This window comes from Sceloporus occidentalis, unplaced genomic scaffold, assembly GCF_023333645.1.
Source record: "Sceloporus occidentalis isolate IW3139 unplaced genomic scaffold, rSceOcc1.0.p SCAF_1, whole genome shotgun sequence".
Classification (NCBI taxonomy): domain Eukaryota; kingdom Metazoa; phylum Chordata; class Lepidosauria; order Squamata; family Phrynosomatidae; genus Sceloporus; species Sceloporus occidentalis.
In genome coordinates this window covers 11,129,274-11,150,704 of record NW_028316981.1, presented here as the reverse complement: position 1 = coordinate 11,150,704, position 21,431 = coordinate 11,129,274, and the positions used below count along the sequence as shown (strand labels likewise).

Genomic DNA, 21,431 nt, shown 5'->3' with positions numbered 1-21,431 from the left:
AAGGTGTGAAAAAGGGCAGATACAAGAGTCAGGCTAGATTGCTCTCTTTCTGAGTTCTGTTGGGCTACTTTATAAATGAATATCGCAAACACCGTTAACATGGTTTTTAATAGGACTGGCAAATTCAAACTGGGCAAAAACAATATTCCACAACCGAATACAGCTTATCTACAGTTTCCCCAAGTTCCATGCACTCGAGATAAGCCTCGGGGAAGGACTTGCTTGCAGAAATCATGAAGATAACGCAGACCTGTGGTCGTGGAAGATAACACTGTAAAGCCCTAAATAAAAATACGAGCTAAGATACAAATATACAATGCCACTAGGAGGAAAGGGCCTTCCTATTTCCTGCTACTCTGATTAATTTCCTATTGTCTAATTCAAGATGGGAAGGATCTAATTCAAGGAATAGGAAAGTGTGGCCCCTTACTTTGAAAGGCCATGAACCCATCGCCCATTTCTATCCACCCCACCATACTTCCAACTTTTAAAAAAGTTCCATTTTCAGGAGGTTTTCACTCCAAAACTACACATTCACTGGGGTTAGGGGTGAAGGATCCCCATGAATGTGGGAAAACCGCAAATTAAAAAAAGAACCATTCTTTTTACCGCAGATAACACCTCTAGGACTTTTCAGGTCCTCAATGCAACTCTATGGTCAACATCTGCCAGAAGTTGATCACGGAACCGTGTTGGAGGACCTAGAAATGCCTAGAGAAGCGTTTTCTCTCGGAACGTTTAGGTTCTCTAGTACAATTCTATGGTCAACATCCAGCAAAACTGCGCTGGAGGGCCTACAGATTCCTAGAGAAAACATATTAATCAAATCTGCAAACAATCTAATCTGCAAAGATCAACACTGCAAATGTGGAGGTCCAACACTACCCAGCGCCTCCCCCCCATGCATAGCCCCTCATCCCCAAAGAACTGCTGTTTTCATTGGAGTCCCTCTCATAATGGTGACTAGATGTGATGTGACAGTGCCTCTATTTTCAGAGAGACTCTGAAGAAAAATGGAGGTATGTTAGATGCCATTCTGAGAGGGACTCAAGAAAAATGGAGGTATTCAAGTGACAGCATGGTGCATGAAGGGGAGAAGCTGAACCTTGGACCCCACACAGTTGCTCACCCCAGCCTATTAAAGTTTGTTTCGTTCCATCGCCTTTTCTAAATAGAATCTATTTAAGTACACCCTTTTTCTTAAAGTTTCCTCAGCCCCAAAGGGGAAAATGGCAATGAAGTTTCCCACAGGTATGGAAAAACCTGAGAGCCAGTATGGTGTAGTGGTTTGATTGTGGCCCTATGCAAGCAGTACTCTCTCAGCCTCAAAGGAAGCCAGTGGCAAACTTCCTTTGAATAAATCTGTCCAAGTAAACTGTACAGTAGGGTCATCAGAAGTTGGAACTGGCTCGAAGGCACATAACAACAACAACAACAACAAATGGAAAAGCTAACACATTTGGGCCAATTCTGGATACAAAACAACTACCAGAAGATTAGAGAATACTGTACAACAAAAAAGAGTGCGGAGCAAGGGTTGTCTTGCTCTTTCGATTTCCTTTGCTAAACTTGCCAATGGAAAACTTCACTGCACTCCCAGGTTTCCCTATTTTAAAATACGTGTCAATCAAAGGAAGTATAGAGAAATGGTCAGGAGGGAGAGCTGTTTTCTTTTACAAAATGCACGTACAGCTATTTCTCTTAGCATCCCTTTTACTGAACAGAGGAGCTCCCAGGCAAATTAAGAGGACAATCTTCCTGAAAAGAATTGGCAGGGAAACTGCCAAATCAAACAGGACACTGAAATGGAAAACCAACAGCCAACGGCTAAAAAAATATGATCGCTTGCATCACTCCTGGTGTGAAGCAAGTGCATTGATCCAGAAATGCATTCCTCTATTGCTCCAGACAAAAGTCTTCTTCCTGTAGTGCAGATGGGTCCTTGCTAGCACCATGGCCAAATGTTAACAGCTGTCCAGTGGTACTGAAAGATTTAATTTGTAGAGGAGTGGTTTTGATTTATTTTTATTTTATTTTATTTTTTGTATCAGCTTGACAGTTTGAGACTAGGATGACATAAGAAGGCTGAGAATGTACTGGGGAAGGGATTTTTCCTCTGTTAGTAACCTGCTTGCACAGTTTTTATGACTATGGGGTCGAGCTGGGTCATGCTTTTGCACTTTGATTTTCTTTGCTTCTGCACTATATAGCCCTTGGGATTCTTATCTTTCATCAACCTCACCCTAGGCAGGGTGCACCCTAGCCATGGACCCCACAGCTAGCCATGGGGAACCGGACAGCCAGCCAGGAATAGTCTGAGCAGAATTGTTTAGGAACTTAAACAATTCCATTGGCTATGAAGAAATGTCGGATGCCATCCAGGAAAGAGTGAGAATGCTTCTCGGTTGTGTACCATCTGCTGCATCATGTACCGCTAATAAGGCTTATCTTATAAGTAACAGGCATCCATGTCTGGCACTGCATGGAGTCTTGGGGAGGCCTGGTATTAAAGCACAAAAGACTTCCTTATTGCTCTGAAATTTATAATACCTGTTGATAATTTGTAGTTCGAGAATGGTAAGTTCATAGTCCAAGATAAGACTTTTTCATAGAATCATAGAGTTGGAAGAGACAGCAAGGGCCATCCAGTCCAACCCCCTGCCATTTTTCACTATTAGGATTCTCTAGTTTGGAAAAAAAAGACAATGGGAACTGTCTGTGCAAAAGACTTCACAGGACAAGAAGCAGTTAATGCGCTATGTGCATCCTCTGGTGGCTAACCAATTCGCCCTTGTGAATAAAGTGTTCGCCATACTCAAGACGTCCAAAATATTCCTCCTCTATATGAAGTATCTGATGTCGCTTCAAAGTGATGCTCTTGGTGAAGCCTTTCCCACAATAAGAACACTTATAGGGCCTCTCCCCAGTATGGATCCTTTGATGTTCGAGCAGCGTGTCTCTCCGTGAAAAGCTCTTTCCGCACTCGGGGCATTCGTAGGGGCTCTCACCCGTGTGCCGTCTCTGGTGGCGTCGCAAATGCCCATGCTGAGTGAAACGTTCCCCACAGTGGGAGCACTCGTGAGGCCTCTCCCCAGTATGAATCCTCCGGTGGATCTTTAAGATTTTTGTTGAAGAAAAGGTTTTCCTACACTCGGGACATTCATATCTTCTCCCGTATTTGGAGGCCAACGGTGTTTTGGATCTTGGGTGCCCAAACATTTCGTTCCTGCCACCTGTGAGAATGGATTCATGGTCCCCATTCACAGATTTTTTCCACTGCTGCTTTCTGGATGAACATATTTCTTCATCAATTTCTGTTATCATTGACACATTCCTCTGGATTATACATGGAATCGTCTGAGATATTTCCTCCACTTGATCTTCCCCACAGTAAGAATTCCCCACCTTGAGCTTAGGTCCCTTCCCATCACCTGCAAAAAGAAAGATATGAGATCAGTTTTCTCCCCTCATTAACCTCTTTTAATGACTGCTACAACCTCCATTTGCCCAACCTTTTCTCCTGCCCTGAAGGTCTTTCATCTCCTTATATCATGAACTATGTGCATGCCATGATACAGGTTGAGGCTCCCTTATCCAAAATACTTGAGAACAGAAATGTTACACTACACTACTTCACAAATATTTATACCCCACCCTATATCAAAAGATCTCAGGGTGGCTTGTAAAAAGCCTTAAAACAGGTTACACAATTTAAAATAATAAAAGAATTAAACAAACACTTACTAAACTGCATAATACATTTAAAAAAACAGATGTACAAGCTTTCAAAATAGTTCAAAACTATGTACACTCTATTTGATGAATTAATGAGGCCCGAGGAGAGAGAGAGAGTGGTGCAGTGGTTTGAGTGTTGGACCAGGACTCTGGAGACCAGGATTAGACTCCCAGCTCAGCCACAAAACCCACTGGGTGATCTTGGGCAAGTCACACTCTCTCAGCCTCAAGGGAAGGCAATGGCAAACTTCTGCTGGACAATTCTTACCAAGAAAACTCCATGATAGAGTTATCTTAGGGTTGCCGTAAGTCAGAAATGACTTGAAGGAACACAACACCCATCAATGAGGCCTAGAGGCTTTGATGAACAGCCAAGTTTTAACTTGAGGACTAAACATTAAGAGTGTTGGCGCCAGTTGGGCCTCAGGTGGGGGGGGGGGGTGATTCAAAAATTGGGGTGCCACAACTGAGAAAGCCTTCTCCTATGTCCTAGCACAGTGTATTGATCTCACTTTTGACATGGAGGAAGAACCCTGCGACAAACAGGGGTGTCACTGGGGGATGGAGATGACACTGCATTGAGTGGCACATCAGAGGCGGGTGAACACTTATGGGGTGGTTGCTCCCGTCTGCCCCAAGATCACCCCAGTCACTCCCTTCCACCAGCCAAGGTGCCTCTGCCATTTGTTGGCTATGGCTATTTATAGAGGTGAGGTGCTACTGCTGCCCGGCAGCCCCTTCCAGATCTGGCAGGACTGGTGACCAAGCAGTAAAAGCAGTCTTCCCAAATGGATGTCTCCCATTTTGTGTATTGCGAAGGTTTAGCGAATTGGCACCTGTAAAACCATGCGTGAACCCTACTGATTCCTTCCCCTCAATTCTTCTCTCTTCCCCTGCTTCCCAGCAACTGCTTTTATCCTTGTCATCCCTTGGATTCACACCTCTTACCAGGAATTTCAGCTGCCACAAGAAGGTTCCCTACAGATTCTTCTGCCAATTTGACATGGACCTCTGCTGGGCCTGGCTCCTTCGTCTTGACCAGAATCCTCTTCTCTCCTGGAGAGGGGAGAAAAAGCAGGGAGAAAAAGGAATCCTGCTCACATACTGGTTGCCAGAATCCCTTTCCTATTGAGTTTTTCTCCTTCCGCTTGGACCAAGGAGGCAAAAGAAGATGGATTCCAATGCCATTCCTTTCTGCCTCACATATTTTACAGTTGCAGGATTGTAGGTTGGAAAAGGATCTGTCCAAAGCAGTCAAGACCCAACCCATTCCATTTACCAAATACATTTAGCCCTCCACATTTGCGGCTTTATTTGAGGATTTAATATGTTTGTGCACCTAGTGGGAATACTTACATATCAAGATTCATAGAGTTTGAAGGGAACCACAAGGGCCAACTAGTCCAACCCACTGCCAAATTATCTAGATCCATTTTGTTATTGATCTAGATATCCCTGCTCTCCTCCTAATATACCATTTACCATGGTCACCCCAATCTGATTCATAAGAAATCTTGATCTGTAGCAGGATTGTCTTCCACAATTAAACAACCAAGACATTGCTCTCCTTCTCTTTATTGTGAAAGGTTGGGAAATGATGGCTGAAAATCATCCTATGAATTCAGTATCTTCATTCAGCTTCCATCTTGGCTTCCTCTGCTGTTGCCTTTTGGCCCTGAGCAAGCAAGAGAATGTGCATGTGGCCAGTATAGATACTTTTTGTGTGTTACATATAGATTCAAGGACCTAGAGATACTTCTGGTTCTTCGACCTTTGTAGGTGTCTTGCACCCATAATACCCACAAAAAATGAGGGCCAACTGAACTGTTCTTTTAAAATGGCAGCAAACCACCCTGAATTCCATGTTGCAGGAAGGGCAGGATATAAAATAAACAAATAATTCAAACAAGGACTTCTCTTTCTGTGTTACCTTGTCATCCATCCTTCCCAGGTCAAATCTGAGGATGCTTATTGAATCTTAGCGGGAGAGATGCTTACCTGAAGCCGGCCTGCTCTCAACATCTTCCGGCAGCACTTGCCAGAACATGGTCTGGTGCGAGGGCTGTGTTCGAGTCTCCTGAACCACGTGCAAAGGCACCTCTGTTTCCTTGAGGTTCATCATCCCCTGTTGCATAAGAAACAGTGTAAAAAGAGAGGTGTACTCATTGAGAGGGTGAACAGCATGGAGGAATCTTTGCTCTTATCTTACTTGCTAATTAGCTTACTTGCTGTTCACCGCTATGATCTTTGGAATAGCGGTATATAAATAAAACAAATTATTATTATTATTATTATTATTATTATTATTATTATTATTATTATCTCTGATCAGACTGGTAAAAGCACAGACCTGTCACCCTGCTAGCTTCCAGGGAGAAAGGCCAACTTAGGGCCAAAGCTCAAAAGTTCCCATGCCCTGGTGTAGACAAACCAGGGGAAACTCTGACCACAGTTTGTTTGACGGAGAGGCAAGCTATTATAAGGTTATGGAAGATGGGGTAGAAAGGAAGAAAACTAATCAATTTGAAAATGCTATGCTGGAATTCTGTTGGACTCCAGCAAAATAAATGCATCCAAGGGAGCATGGCATAGTGGTTTGAGCACTGGACTATGACTCTGGAAACCAGTGTTCAATTCCCAATTGGCCATAGAAACCCACTGGGTGACCCTGGACAAGTCACACTCTCTCAGCCGCCAGGGAAAGCAAAGGCAAAACTCCCTTCTGAACAAATCTTGACAAGAAAACCCCCATGATAAGGTTGTCTTAGGGTCACCATAAGTCAGAAATAACTTGAAGGTACACAACACACACACACGAGCAAATGACATCTGCAGATGAATTCCTGCCACTATGAGAGTAGCATAAGTCCTAGCAAGTCCAATATGCTATCTTTACCAACCCTGAGAAAATGCTACCCCTTGTTTTGATAATAATGTTAAGTGGTCCCTATTTGTCGCCCAGACAAATAGGGACCACTGGGCCAGAACGAGGTGCCAACACTGGGTGCCTTGTTCTGACCTCAGAGCAACTCATGTGCAGAGTGGCGGCACCGGGTGTCCAATTCTGGATTACTGGATCACTTCCTGTTGAGATCACTGGGGCAAAGAGCCCTGATGGCGCAGCGGTTAAATGTCAGTACTGCAGCCACAAGGTTGTGAGTTGGAATCCAGGGCTCCAAGATTAACTCAGCCTTCCATTCTTTCGTAGATGGGTAAAATGAGTACCCAACTTGTTGGGGGCAATTCACTTACAGATTGTAAACCGCTTAGCGAGTGCTGAGTTCACTATGAAGCAGTATAGCGATCTATATGCAATATAGCAATAGCAATTACATTTTTATACCACTTATCAGTGCATTTAAGCATCCCCTAAGCGGTTTACAAAGTATAAGCTAATTGCCCCCCAAAATTGGGTATTCATTTTAGCAATCTCTGGAAGGATGCATGGCTGATTCGACCCTGAGTCCCAGGCTGGTATTGAACTCACAACCTCATGGTTTGTGAGCGAGTGGCTCCAGTACAGGCATTTAAACACGGCAGCATCAGGACTCTTTATGCTACTGCTATAAATTGGCCTCTCCTTGACCTAAAAAGGTCCTAAAACACAGTGAAAATGCCACGTATACTCCCTACAGGGCTTTTATGTGTTTTGTTGTTGCTGCTGCATTTCCAACTTATGGTGATTCTAAGGCTCTCTGGAGCTGAGAGTGTGTGACTTGCCCAAGGTCACCCAGTGGCTTTCCATGGTCGAGCGGGGAATCAAAACCTGGTCTCCAGAGTCCAGCATTCAAACCACTACACCACACTGGCTCTCAGAGGGCATTTGGGTTGTGGTTGGCATTGTTTCACAGGGAGATGTGGCAAGGGTTCTCCTGGGAGACTAATGCAGTCCCCAACAGTTCTAAAACAGTTGTAACTCCTGCTAACCTAGGCACTATAAAAACAAAAAACAGATATGCAATATTGACAGCTATAAAAGGTATTCTTAACATGAATAATTAATAATAATAATAATAATAATAATAAAGTTTATTTATATACCGCTATTCCATGGATCATAGCGGTTTACAGCATAATAAAAACAATTTAAAAACACAATATACAATAAAATAGCAAGATAAAAACAACAGTACAATTACAAGGCTGACAGGATGGAAAAAACGTCACATTCAGGGGGAGAAAAATAACACCAACGTTCATGGGGGGAATGCCTGACGAAAAAGGTAAGTCTTCAAGTTTTTCTTGAAAACATCAAGGGAAGTGGACATGCGGAGCTCATTAGGGAGTGCGTTCCAGAGTCTCGGGGCTGAGACAGAATAAGCCCTCCTCGTGACAGCGTAGCGGACATCTGGAACCATCAACAGATGTCTTTCTCCTGATCTAAGGGTGCAGGGCGGACTATATGCGGAGAGGCGGTCCTCCAAGTACCCTGGGCCCAAGCCATATAGGGCTTTATAGGTGATAACCAACACCTTGTATTCGGCCCGGAAGCGAATAGGCAGCCAATGGAGATCTTTCAGAACAGGTGTTATATGGCTGGCCCTGGAACAACCAGTGACCAGCCTTGCTGCCATATTCTGCACTAACTGAAGCTTCCGAGATTGGTACAAGGGTTGCCCCATGTAAAGCGCATTGCAGAAATCTAGTCGAGAGGTTACCAGAGCATGTACAACGGTTTCAAGGTCCCCCCGGTCCAAGAAGGGTAGCAAGGCTAATATCTGTTTTTTGTTTTGATAGCCTCCAACAGTTGCCCACCTTTGGTTTAAATGCTGCATTGAAGACTTTTGCACCATCCATTTCCACAAAATACTAAACTTCAGGAATTTCTTTAAACAGATGACCATAAAAAGTTCCATCCCATGGCATCCTATTACATGCAGAACAGTAAAGCCTCACCTGCCATTTCCCCGTTTCGTCCTCTCGTTGGCTCATCATGAAGTCCTCCACCAAAGCCACGGCCTGAGAGCATGTGTCTGGCCCTCCTGCTCGGATCCAGTTTTGCAGATCTGGGGGGAGGCTGGCCAGGAATTGCTCCAGGATCAGCACCTCCAGGATCTGCTCCTTGCTGCGTCTCTCCGGCTTCAGCCACCGATGGCAAAGCTCCTGGACTTGGCTGTGAATCCTTCGGGGATCCTCAACCTCTGGGCAGCAGAACTGCCGGAAATGCTGGCGCTGCAGTTCCATTCTCAGGGCATCCTGTCGCAAGATGGCGGCCTTCACTTTCCCATAATCCTCCCTGTCACTGGCTTCCAGGTTCTGAAAGGCCTGCTCTGCTTCTCCACTCAGTGCTGGAAGGAGCCGGGCCACCCACTCTTCTCTAGGCCACCGACAAGCTTTGGCCACCTGCTCAAAGGAGGCCAGGAAGGCCTTGGTGTCCTCCCAAGGAACGGCCTCCGACATGATGACATTTTCCTCTCCTGTGTGAATGGGTTGCATTGTTTTCAGGAACTCTTGCCACTGGTTTTCCCAGTGCTGTTGCATCCCACTACCTGGTTCCCCTTTGCCTTCTTGAGATGTTCCCCATCCTGGTCGCTCGGCCATATATTCAGGTTAAATATTGCCCTGGTGGATTCTCCTAAACCTTTTTCTCTTTCAGTTCTGATCCTAGAGAATATTCCTCCTTTTTCCCTTGATTATTCCTCTTGGACCCAGAAGTCGAAAGCAAGAAATCTCTTAACTGTCAGGTTGATTCCAAGCAAAGTCCTTCACTCTCTATGGAGGCAAAGATTGAAATGATGTTCTGCTTCCTCGTTCGGGTTTTCTAGCGCTCCAAGAAAATAAAACTCAAAGCTGATGAGATATCTTTGCTGACAAAAGAGCTATATGTAATGACAAAAGAGCTATACTTGGTGAGACAAGAGTCTTCTAGTAGTCGAAGAGATACTGGGGGATATTCAGGTGTTGAACTTCGTCCTGTTAAAAAAAGAAATACATGTGAAATGCCACAGGAAAAAAAATCAATTAAAAAGTAGATGGGTTTCAATTTAGGAAGCCCAAAATAACATTTACTTTCATTCCATCATGTATAACACAGCAATATGTGGAAGGAAATGTAATGTTATTTTGGGTGGCCTAAACTGAAACCTTAAAGTCTAGAAATTTTAATTAAAAAATCGACACAAAAACACCCTCAGTTGACATATCCACAGGTTAAGTACTATACTTAAACTCTTATTTAAAATGGGGAAAGCCCTGGTGAAAGACAAGAGTGTAATCTGTTCTGGAAGCACTGATCCACCTCTACTCTCTCATCCATCCATCCATGAGTACAAACAGTTAAGGTCTGCTGAAATTTTGTAAGTTCTTTGGCATCAAGTTTGTTTGCTTTGTCTTTTATATCCTTTGTTACATCTAAGTTTTACCCTCAACTTATCCACAGGTCATATCAAAATCCATAATTTTGGCCCCCAAACCTGTCCTATATACGAGTGGTCTCCTTCTTCAAAAAGAGCCAAAAAATAAGGACCCAAGCAACAACTGTCCATTTAGTTTAACATTGGCGGGATACAAACCGCCGCTTTGCGGCGGTCTGCTGCCGCCGCCGGTTAGTCTGCGGGGGAGCCGGAGCCTCCACACGGCGCGGCTCCCGTGCAGACTGAAAAAGAAGCTCCAAAATGGAGCTTCTTCTTGAGTCGCGTTTGCGACGTAGCGAGGCGCCAGGGGCGCACTCGCTACGTCACAATGCCCGCGACGCGTACGGACGCTCAGTGTCCGATACGTCAAGATGGCGGCGCCCATGTAGAAGGGGCGCCGCCATCTTGTACGTATTGAATACGTACTAGTGTTAGGGGGGTGCGGAAGCACCGCCCCTTCCTAACCCTAGTACGTATCCTATACGTACCAAATGGCGGTATGTATCCCGCCATTGATATCAGGAAAGGTTCTACAGCAGATCATGAAACAGAGAGTCTGTAAGAACTGAGAAAAGAACAAAAAGTCATCATGGGTTTCTCAAAAACAAGTCATGCCAAAGTAATCTTATCTCTTTTTCTGATAGAGTTACAAGCCTAGTAGATCAAGAGAACGCTGTGGATGTAGTGTATCTTGATTTCAGTAAAGCTTTTTGACCCCAATGATGTTCTTATAGGCAACTGGTGGACTAGACAGTGTAGTCAAACAACTGTTACTGTTAAGATGGCTCTGAAATTTGTTAAAGACTACAAGTGGCTTTCCCTTTCCTCTGTATAACAAATCTCAAGATGACATGGTCATTCCCACCCAAGGATCTCGCTATTTCTTCTTCGTGGTCTCTGCGAATCATACAAATGGGTTTCACTGCACCTGCGCAGTGCTGTTCGGAACCTTCTGGAATCACTGGGCAAAGTTTACTTTGCAACATATAGAAACTTTTTGGTGGTAACTCCGCCCACCCGTTATAAGGCCCCTGCCTTCCCGCTCTTTTCCCCAGTTCCTTTTTTCCGCCGCGCTAGCTGCTTCTAGGAACTTTCGCTCGCTCTTGCTTGTTACGGAATCACTTTCACTACACCTCGGACTGTTTTTGACCATTCTCTCTCTCCCGCCCTGGTAACTTCGGACCTCTTCGGCTTGTTTTTTGACTTCGCTTTTGACTCTCCTTCGGATTTGACGACTTGGAAGGATGCCTGCGCCCTTCAAGAAATGTGACACCTGCGGGGGGCAAGGTGCCCGTCCAGGACCCTCACTCCTCCTGCCTGTTTTGTCTGGGAAAGGACCATGATGCCAGAGCCTGTCACCTCTGTAAGTCTCTGTCCTCCCAAGCCAGGAAGAACCAGGAGTCCCGGCTGACTTCGGCTATTGCCCTGGGAAAGGTCCGGGAGGAACGTCCCCGCTCATCTTCGCTCCCTCCGGCTGCCCCGGCTGCCCCGCCTGCGTCCTCTTCACGGGCCAGCGTTTCTAGTGTGGTCTCTGTCCCGGCCGGGACACGATCTCCGACCGCCTCCGATGTGGCCCGTGGTCCCCCGAGACCCAGTGCCACCGACGAACCCTCCAAGCGCCTCCAGAAAACCTCGGGGACTGAGGGTTTCGAGCCCAGGGAGAGTTCCAGGAGGAAGCCGTCCCCGGAGGGCTCGCGCTCGAGAGAGCGTCAGGAGTCGGGAGTCCGGACCGTCTCGCTACCGTCCTCCAAGGCGTCATCGAAGACATCTCGGCACGCCTCCAAGTTGCCCGAGACGGGGGCATCTTCCTCTGGAAAGGCGGTACCATCGGAGAGGGCTAAGCCACCCAAGCCCCACTCCAAGGGAGCCACTGTCCTGCATGACTTGCCGGACAATCCCTTCTTTCCGCCTGAAGACTTGGCGGCTTCCAAACAGAGGCGTCACGCGGAGGGCACCGAGGCAGCTCCACCCAAGAAGTCCAAGCCCAAGGACCACTCCGGGTCGGGGCGTCCGGCCGAGTCAAAGGAGCGTGCTCCACACAAGCGACGCTCCCCCTCCAAGGAGATCTCGGAGGAGACTCCCTCCAAGAAGACCTCGGGGAAGACCCCCTCACGCCCGAAGAAGACAGTCTCAGCGCAGGTAACCACGGTGCTGGCCACGCCACTCCCGCCGGCCCAAGATCTCACCGCCGTCAGCGAGCCAACCTCTCCCCAGAGGGAACCATCTCTGCTCTCCGTCCATTCGGATGAGGAGGAGGCTGTCCCTGTTTCCGACATCGACGAGCCACGAGAGTTAGACACCGACATGTTCTTTGACACCGAGACTCAGAGGTACTACATGTCGGTCCCAAAGGAGAGGGCTTTCAGGGAATTCACCAGGCTTAACTTGCGCCCGGCGGTTCCCCAAGGGGACGAGCCATCATCCTCCCATGCGGTGGCCTCGTCCTCGGTACCTCGCCGTCCGCCTTCCGAGCCACCGGCCCCGCAAATCCCGACTCGCACTCCATCCCGAGCCAAGGTGACTGACATCCCCCTGACGTCGGACTCCGACTCAGAACAGGATCCCTTGCCTCCATCACGGGAACCTTCAGATGGAGAAGAGGACCCATCCGACCCACCTTTGCCGCAGGAGTTGCATCACCCGGGCTCCTCATCTCCCACTGACGATGTTCGCTCCTTCAGTGAACACATCATTAAGATGTGCCGGACTCTTGATATTGAGCTTTCCCCGCCTGAGGAGGAGGCCCACGATCCGGTAGAACGCCGGGTCCTCGGTCGCGTTCCCACTCCACCTTGCATCCCGATGTTGCCCTCGTTGCAGTCCATTGTGCAGAGGTCATGGGATGCCCCGACTTCGCTCGCCGCGTCCTCCAGGAAGGTCGAGACGCTGTACCAGATCTCCCCGCCGGGCTGTCCGTGGTTGACCGACCATCCCAAGCCTAACTCGGCCATCGTGGAGGGGGCACAGCAGACCTTTGTGCCGAAGCAGGCGACGTCCCCGGCAGACCGAGAGGCCAAAAAGATCGATGGCCTAGCCAAAAAGGCCTACTCTTCGGCCGCCCTCACCGTAAAGGCTATAAACTACAACGCCTGTATGGGGGCGTACATCCAGGCCTTGATGGAGGGGATTTCGCCCATCATCCCTGACGTCCCTGATGAGGTCCAGCGTCGCTTGGTGGAGATCCGGGATGAGGCCCACTCGATAGGGAGTTGGATCATCACCGCCTCCAGGAACGTCGCCGACTGCGCGAGACGGGGCATGGCAGCATCGCTGGCTTTGCGCCGACATGCCTGGCTCAGGGGGTCAGACCTCAACGCCAACGTTAAATCGGCCATTGAGGACATGCCCCTGGACGATACCGGCCTTTTCCACGCCGACACGGATGAGCATCTGAACCGCAAGTTCAGAATGAAGGCAGCGGCTAAGAAGCACGGGATGTCGTCCACCCCCGTCTCTCCCTTCAGAAGAAGGCACCGTCCTTGGCCACCGCAAGGTCAGTCCCAGGGCTCCTTCCCTCAAGACCGTCAACCTCAGCAGCAGGGCTCACAGAGGCGCCGTTACCCCTCGCAGTCTTCCTCCTCCTCTGGCCGTCGTAATTTCCCGCCTCGGTACCGCAAGTCCCGCCGGCAGGACACCGACCAGGGGAAGAAGAGAGCCTGAAGGGACGCAGCGCACTTCGTTTCCCCTTCGCCCTTGTTCTTTCTGGACATCCTGAGGCCTTTTACTAACATCTGGGCCTCGATTACATCGGACTCGTGGGTTCTTAACATCGTCCGCAGGGGATATGCCCTCGAGTTCCAAGAGCTCCCTCCAACCGGGGCCTTTTTGTCCACTCTCCCCTCGGACACCCTTCTCGACGAAGTGCGCACTTTGCTGGAAAAAGGGGCAATCTCCCCTTTACCGCCCGAACAATGCTCTAGGGCTTTTTTCTCCAGGTACTTCACGGTACCGAAGGCGGATGGGGGAATCAGGCCCATCCTGGACTTAAGACAACTGAATCTGTTCCTTGAATACCGTCGCTTTCGAATGGTAACCTTGGCCTCCATTCTGCCTTTACTCCATCAGGGTCTGTGGTTCGCGACCGTCGACCTGAAGGATGCCTACTTCCATATCGGGATCCGGAAGTCCCACCGACGATTCCTCGCCTTCGCTGTGGGCTCCGCCGCGTACCACTACAACGTCCTCCCCTTCGGCCTTGCCACGGCACCGAGAGTCTTCACGAAGTGCATGGCACCGGTGGTGGCCTACCTGCATCAGAAGGGGTTCATGGTCTTTCCGTACCTGGACAACTGGCTGTTCGCTGCCGAATCCCAGAGAGAACTGCAGGAGGCTCTCTCATTCGCCTTAGACCTTTTGGACTCCCTCGGTCTGGTGATCAACCGAGAAAAATCCCATTTCACACCTTCCAGACAGGTCAAATTCATCGGGGCCATCCTCGACTCCGAAACATGCTCCGCCTTTCTCCCTCCAGACCGTTTCCAGGCGCTGATGACTTCTATCCGGCCTTGCATCTCTCACAGACGGGTGAGGGCCAGGGACGTCCAGGTCGCCCTGGGCCACATGGCATCGACGACGTTCGTCACACCATGGTCGAGACTCCGCCTTCGACCTCTTCAGTCCTGGTTCCTCTCGGCCTTCTCCCCGATGACAGACCCTCCGTCCAAATGGCTCACGGTACCGAGACCTGTAGCCGCCTCCCTCAGATGGTGGTTGGACTGCCGCAACGTGTGCATCGAAATGCCCTTTCATCAGCCTCAGCCCCAACTGACTCTGACAACGGATGCATCCCTGGAGGGATGGGGCGCTCACCTGCTCGACCTGGTCGTCAAAGACAGGTGGTCTGCCCAGGACAAGCTCCTCCACATCAACGCTCTGGAAATGTTGGCAGTAGAAAAGTCACTGAGGGCTTTCGAATCCGCGGTCACAGACAAGGTGGTCCTCCTGAGAACGGACAACACCACCGTGATGTATTACATCAACAAACAAGGAGGCACCAAGTCAAAGACCCTGCTCGACCTCACTCTTCGCATCTGGGATTGGTGCATCCAGAGGCGCGTCCTCCTCCAGGCGATTCATCTTCCCGGAGAGGACAACGAGCTGGCGGATCATCTAAGCAGATCCCCTTTGGTGTGCCACGAGTGGAGGCTCCATCCCGAGACGGTCAGCGACCTCTTCGACCGGTGGGGAAATCCCCGGATCGATCTCTTCGCGACCAGGTGGAACAGCCACTGTCCCCAGTTCTGCTCCAGGAAGCGAATGGACGGATCCCTCGGAGACGCGTTCGCTTTCCTTTGGACGGGGGAGCTCCTCTACGCCTTCCCTCCGTTCCCTCTCATCATCAGGGTGGTGTCCAAGATGACAACGGACCGGTCGCATGCGATCCTGATCACGCCGTGGTGGCCGAGACAACTGTGGTTCACATCCCTTCTTCACCTCTCCAAGAGATGCTTCCTCCGTCTCGATCCTCGCCCGGACCTGCTGTCGATCCAGGACGGACGGATTCTCCATCCGGACATCGAGAGCCTACCGCTGGTGGCCTGGAGGATACGGCCCTAACTGTCTTGCCGGAGGCGGTGAGGACAGTGATCCTGGCTGCAAGGAAACCTTCCACCCAGCGGTCCTACGCCCTGAAATGGAAGAAATTTTGCCTCTTCCTTGATCGAAGGGGCTTGTCTCCAGCTCAGGTTTCTACTTCAGTGGTGCTGGAGTTTTTGATGTCGCTTTTGGATGAGGGGCTGTGCCTCACATCCATTAAGTGCTATTTGTCGGCCATTTGTGCTAAGTACCAGTTCGGGGGGAGGGCTTCCTTTTTCAAGGATCCTTTGGTGAAGGGGTTCCTCAAGGGATGTGCCAACTTATACCCTCCGGTGTCGGTACCGGCTCCGGCTTGGAGCTTGGAGGCAGTGTTGTCTGCACTCCAATCCAAGCCTTTTGAACCGATGGCCACAGCGGACTTGAGACTTTTGACTTGGAAAACCGCTTTTCTTGTGGCCATCACCTCTGCCCGCCGTGCGGGCGAACTCTGTGCCTTGCGGAGGGACCAGCCCTTCCTGAGGTTCCACAAGGACAAGGTGGTCTTCCGGACAGACATTACCTTCCTGCCTAAGGTTGTCTCCGCGTTCCACATGTGCCAGGACATTGTGTTGCCGACCCTCGCTTCCAATCCGACTTCGGATGCGGAGCGCAGCCTGCACTCTCTGGATGTCAGAAGAGCGCTGGCATTTTACCTGGACAGAACTGCTGCCTCCAGTCGGTCCGAGAGACTTTTCCAATGCTACTCGGAACCGAAGAAGGGGTTGCCCGTGTCTGTGCAGAGGTTCTCCAAATGGGTGGCCGGTACCATCCACCTCTGCTATGAACTCTTGGGCAAACCTCTCCCTGGCAGGGTTCGGTCCCATTCTACAAGGGCAATGTCAGCGTCTTCCGCATTCCTCTCGGGGATTCCTTTGGAGGCTGCTGTCTGGTCCCAACCTCTGACTTTTATCAAACATTATAGGTTGGACACCAGAGCCATTCGAGACGCAGCTTTCGGGAGGGCTGTGTTGGTTTCAGGGTTGCATTGATTGCACTACTGATGGTTTGTGTTTCTGCATTTATGTACATAATGCCACTGTTTTACATTCTGTTGAATGTTGATTTGCACACTTTCAATGGGACTGGTCTTGCATGACCTTTTATTCCCTTCTCAGGTTTTGCAATGTTATAGCTATGATGAGTTTGTGCATGAACAAAAAGACTGACTCTTTTTACGGTTCAAGGTTTTTATTGTTGCAATAAATATACCCTTGGTTTACCATAGCTTTGGTTTCAGGACACTCCCTCCGCCGCTTGCCTAAGCTTGTCAGTCTAAACCCATTTGTATGATTCGCAGAGACCACGAAGAAGAAGGACAGGTTGCTTACCTGTAACAGTATTTCTTCGAGTGGTCATCTGCGAATACATACAAATCCCACCCGTCCATCCCCTCAGTGTCCTGCTCTGATTGGCTCTTCCATCGCCTGCTTGGCGGAAAAATTGCGGAACTGGGGAAAAGAGCGGGAAGGCAGGGGCCTTATAACGGGTGGGCGGAGTTACCGCCAAAAAGTTTCTATATGTTGCAAAGTAAACTTTGCCCAGTGATTCCAGAAGGTTCCGAACAGCACTGTGCAGGCGCAGTGAAACCCATTTGTATGTATTCGCAGATGACCACTCGAAGAAATAATGATGTTTATCACACTATACTCTTAAAGTGCTACTATTCCACTTTGACTCCTCTAGCTGCCTCCTGCTGCATTCTGGGATTGGCAGTTTTAATGAGGGGTATTTAGAATTCTCAGGCAGAGAGAATTCTAAATACCCCTCCTTAAAACTGCCAATCCCAGAATGCAGCAGGAGGCAGCTAGAGGAGTCAAAGTGGAATAGTAGCACTTTAAGAGTATAGTGTGATAAACATCACTGTTACAGGTAAGCAACCTGTCTTTCTACCTTATCAACCAGTTCATCTCTATTGGTTAAGATCAGATGCAAACCAGCTGGTGCAAGCTTTCGAAGCTCCGCTGGCTTCTTCATCGGTCAAAAATGTTAAGAATCATACAGAGATAAAAAAACGTGTTGAGAAAATACAGTCCTATGACTAACATTGTTATTTTATTTTATTTTTTCTCCTGTATGACTCTTTAACAAGTTTGCCTGATGAAGAAGCCAGCGGAGCTTTGAAATTGTGCAAGATGCATTTTATGCATTTTGGTTGGCCGATTTGTAGATCTTGGATATTATTGTACTTTGCTATATAGCAAACATGGCTACCCCTGAATATATTTTAAATAAATAGGCATATACTTTTAAGGATTCTGTGAATTGTAGCTGGGGAAAAAGGACTTCCCCCTGCAAACTCTGCTTACACAGTATATTTCTGTGTATATGGCATGACCATGCATGATATTTTTATATGGATGTCTTCCTGCATTAAAGAGCCAGGGTGCTGTAGTGGTTTCAGCACTGGACTATGACTCTGGAGACCAGAGTTCAAATTCTCTTTCAGCCATGAAAACTCTGTGATCAGGTCGCCTTAGGGTTGCGGGAAGTCAGAGATAACTTGAAGGCACACAATGACGACACCTCAGTTCACCATTTTAACAATGATTCCCATTATAGTATTCTCATTGAGGCATGTGATTATATCCAAACACTGCCAAGATGGCTGGGGCTTTTGGGGTACGAAGTCCAAAACACCTGGAGGCCCTACGTTCGGGAATCACTGCTGTAAATGTTTTATTGTATGTTTGTGTGTATGCGCCTTCAAGTCGCCTGTCAATTTATGGCCGATCCCATGAATTTCATCAGGTTTTCTTAGGCAAGGGATCCTCAGAGGTGGTTTTGCCAGTCCCTTCCTCTGAAATAGTGCTTCACAGTACCTGATATTTGTTGGTTGGTCTCCCGTCCAAGTACTAACCAGGCCTGGCCCTGCTTAGCCTCCAAGAAAAGAGGGGCTCTGATGCCTTTAGGTCAGTGATCCAGAGCCAGAGTGGTTTAATGGTTTGAGTGCTGGACTGGGGCACTGGGGGCGGCCAGGGTTCGAATCCTGGCTTGTGCATGTAAACCCACTGGGTGACCCTGGCCAACTCACACTCTCTCAGCCTCAGAGAATGGCAATGGCAAAGCCCCTCTGAAGAAACCTTGCCAAGAAGACTCCATTATAGGTTTGCCTTAAGAGTCTCAGCCATGAAAACCACCTTGGGCAAGTCACACTTTCTCAGCCAAAGTATGGCAATGGCAAACCCCCCCATGAACAAATCTTGCCAATGATAGGGTCCCCATAAATCAAAATGACTTGGAAGCACACAACAACAATAACCTCAACCCTTAGTCCTCCATTTGTTTTGGACTTACAATCCTAGAAGCCTCAGTCAACTAGGGATGATGGGATCTGAAGTCCAAAACAAATGATGGCCCAAAGGCTGGGAGCCACTGCTTTAGTACATATAAGTCTGGCAGATATTTCATGGAAAGACTTCTATTCCCACAAAGCCCAGTTCCAGCATGGCACAGGATTATGGGATCTGGAGTCCAACCCATCTGGAGGATCCAGGGGGGGGGCTCCTTTGCTCTGACCAAGATGACTCTTTCTCAACCTCTGGCTCAACATATGATCTAGGAAGGCTTCCCTTCCTAGGAGTCCCCCCAGCACGGCATCATGGGAGTTGTAGTAAAAAAAAACCTTCAATGCAAAAGGACCCCCCGCCTCTGCCCTTGTGCACCTCAGTCTATGGGCAGCACCCAACCCTAGGGGCTCAGCAATGCAGACCCATCAAAAAATAAATCTTGCAAAGGCCCCAAAACAAAAAAACACTGGGGGGGCCCACCCACCCCCCAATAAAAATGCCAGTCCTTCCAACTCACTTCTTTGCGAGGGGCTTTGTTGTCTGGGTGGGATTCAGCTTGATCTCCTCCTCTTCTTGCTGTTTCCTGGATGCCTGGCTTTGCAAAGGCTTTGCAATTGCTTTTGCAATTGTTCCTCCTCTTTGCCTGGGATTTAATGGCGGAGCTGCAGAGGTCCAGCAGAGGCGACGCAAGGGTGCCCCCTGGCGGACGACTGGGGTTCCTGCACCCTTTCCCCTCCATCTCACACCCCTAGCATTGTGGTTGTTTTTTTTAATTTTATTTTATTTTAAATGGTTCATTTAAGTATGTCTAATTATTATATGTGAGTTGTTATATTGACCGTAATAAATCTCATTTCATTTCATAGGATTTTGGCCAAGATCACCCAATGGGTTTCCATAGTTGAGCAAGGAATCGAACCCTGGTCCCCAGAATCCCTAGTCCAACATACAAACCACTGCACCGTGCTGGCGGTGGCAATCAATCGTTCGCTTAAAAGTCAGGGTGGCCAGATGTCCTCCTTTTCCAGGACATGCCCTCAATTTCATCCTTCTCTCCAGGAGGAATCCCGAAATGCCTTCCATCTTGAGCATGGTTAATAAGCGTGGATTTATATTCATATTCTTTGCTTTCTCTTTTGGTAATGTCCTGCGTTTCTTCTTGAATCGCCTGCGTCTGCGGTGCCTTATCCTCCTTTGCGATCAGGACATCTGCTCACCTTGCTTGAGTGCATCTTTCGTTGCTGTGTGCCTTCAAATCAAGTTCATTACTTTTCCATCATATTTTAACCATCTTTTCACTTTTGTTGTGGTCCTTGTGTGCCTTAAAGTCGTTTCTGACTTAAGGCGACCCTAAGGTGAAACAATGATGGGGTTTTCTTGGCAATATTTGCTCAGAGGGGGTTTGCCCTTGCCTTGCCCTGAGGCTGAGAGAGTGTGACTTCTTGCTAAAGGTCACCCAGTGAGTTTCATGGCCGACCTGGGAATCGAACCCTGGTCTCCAGAGTCTTAGCCCAACACTGAAACCACTGCGCCACACTCGCTCTAATCATAACATGGTTATTATATTTATTTATATCCCGCTTTTCCCAAAAATTGGGGCTCAGGGCGGCTTACCATTCAAAAGCACAGTGCAATCAAAAAAGTGAGCATTAAAATAGAATTAAACAACGACAATATCAAAACAGAACACTCGCTAGAAGAATAAGGCCTCTTTCCCACTTGCAAATGAATCGGTTTACAATCCGAATCAATGGATCAATGCGACATCGGAGCGTGGTTCACACTACATTTCTCCCGACTGCATTTTCTGGTATTAAAATAACCCACTTGTGGTTCACACTGACGTATGAGTCGATTCTATTTAAACTGTTTCCTGAGGTAGATAACCCACTTGTGGTTCACATTGACTAATGAATCGGTTTAAATAGAATCGTTTCCAACATGTGTGTTGTTTTTAATCTGTCCATCACTGGAATCGCATTTATGTACTTCCGCTTGGCGCTGGTCCAAGAGATTGTGGGAGGGTAGAAGGGTGGGACGACACAGGTTATCATTTCCGCATTGCTACGCCACAAAAAACGCCCACCTGGCGATCCCTTAATAAATCGATTCCGATCCACATCTGGTTCACTCTTGTGCAGAAGCAATTCTTAAATTCGATTCATGAAATCGAATCCAACCCGCAATTGGTTTTCACTTGCGTTGAATCAATTTGTTTAAAAAGACGTGGAAAAAAATCAGCATCAAAAAGCTTGAATTCCCTGGAAATTGTGCAAACACGGAAATTAAATGGAAAGTGATTAAATTCCCCGGATTCTGGGGAATTCCCTGGAAACTGGCAACACTGCTGGATTGGCATGTTTTACCTTAACACCACCTAAAGTTTTCCTGATGTAAAAGCATGAAGGCTTCTTGATAAATTCAGTGCCCTGCACCTAACAAAAGGGGTCTGGGCCTCACAAGGGATGGAGACATGTAGGAT

General features: G+C 48.2%; 1 protein-coding gene across 1 annotated transcript; it reads right to left on the bottom strand.

Annotated features, from left to right (window-relative positions):
* Positions 1–95: 95 nt before the first annotated feature.
* Positions 96–19,607, bottom strand: LOC149320722 (zinc finger protein 174-like). The gene is made up of 5 exons (XM_089505243.1): positions 19,467–19,607; positions 8,632–9,648; positions 5,734–5,860; positions 4,684–4,791; positions 96–3,431 (listed from the first exon to the last, which is right to left on the bottom strand). Exons 2-5 carry the CDS (start codon positions 9,274–9,276, stop codon positions 2,749–2,751), a joined length of 1,563 nt encoding a protein of 520 aa, XP_089361369.1. The 5' UTR covers positions 9,277–9,648; positions 19,467–19,607; the 3' UTR covers positions 96–2,748.
* Positions 19,608–21,431: the final 1,824 nt, after the last annotated feature.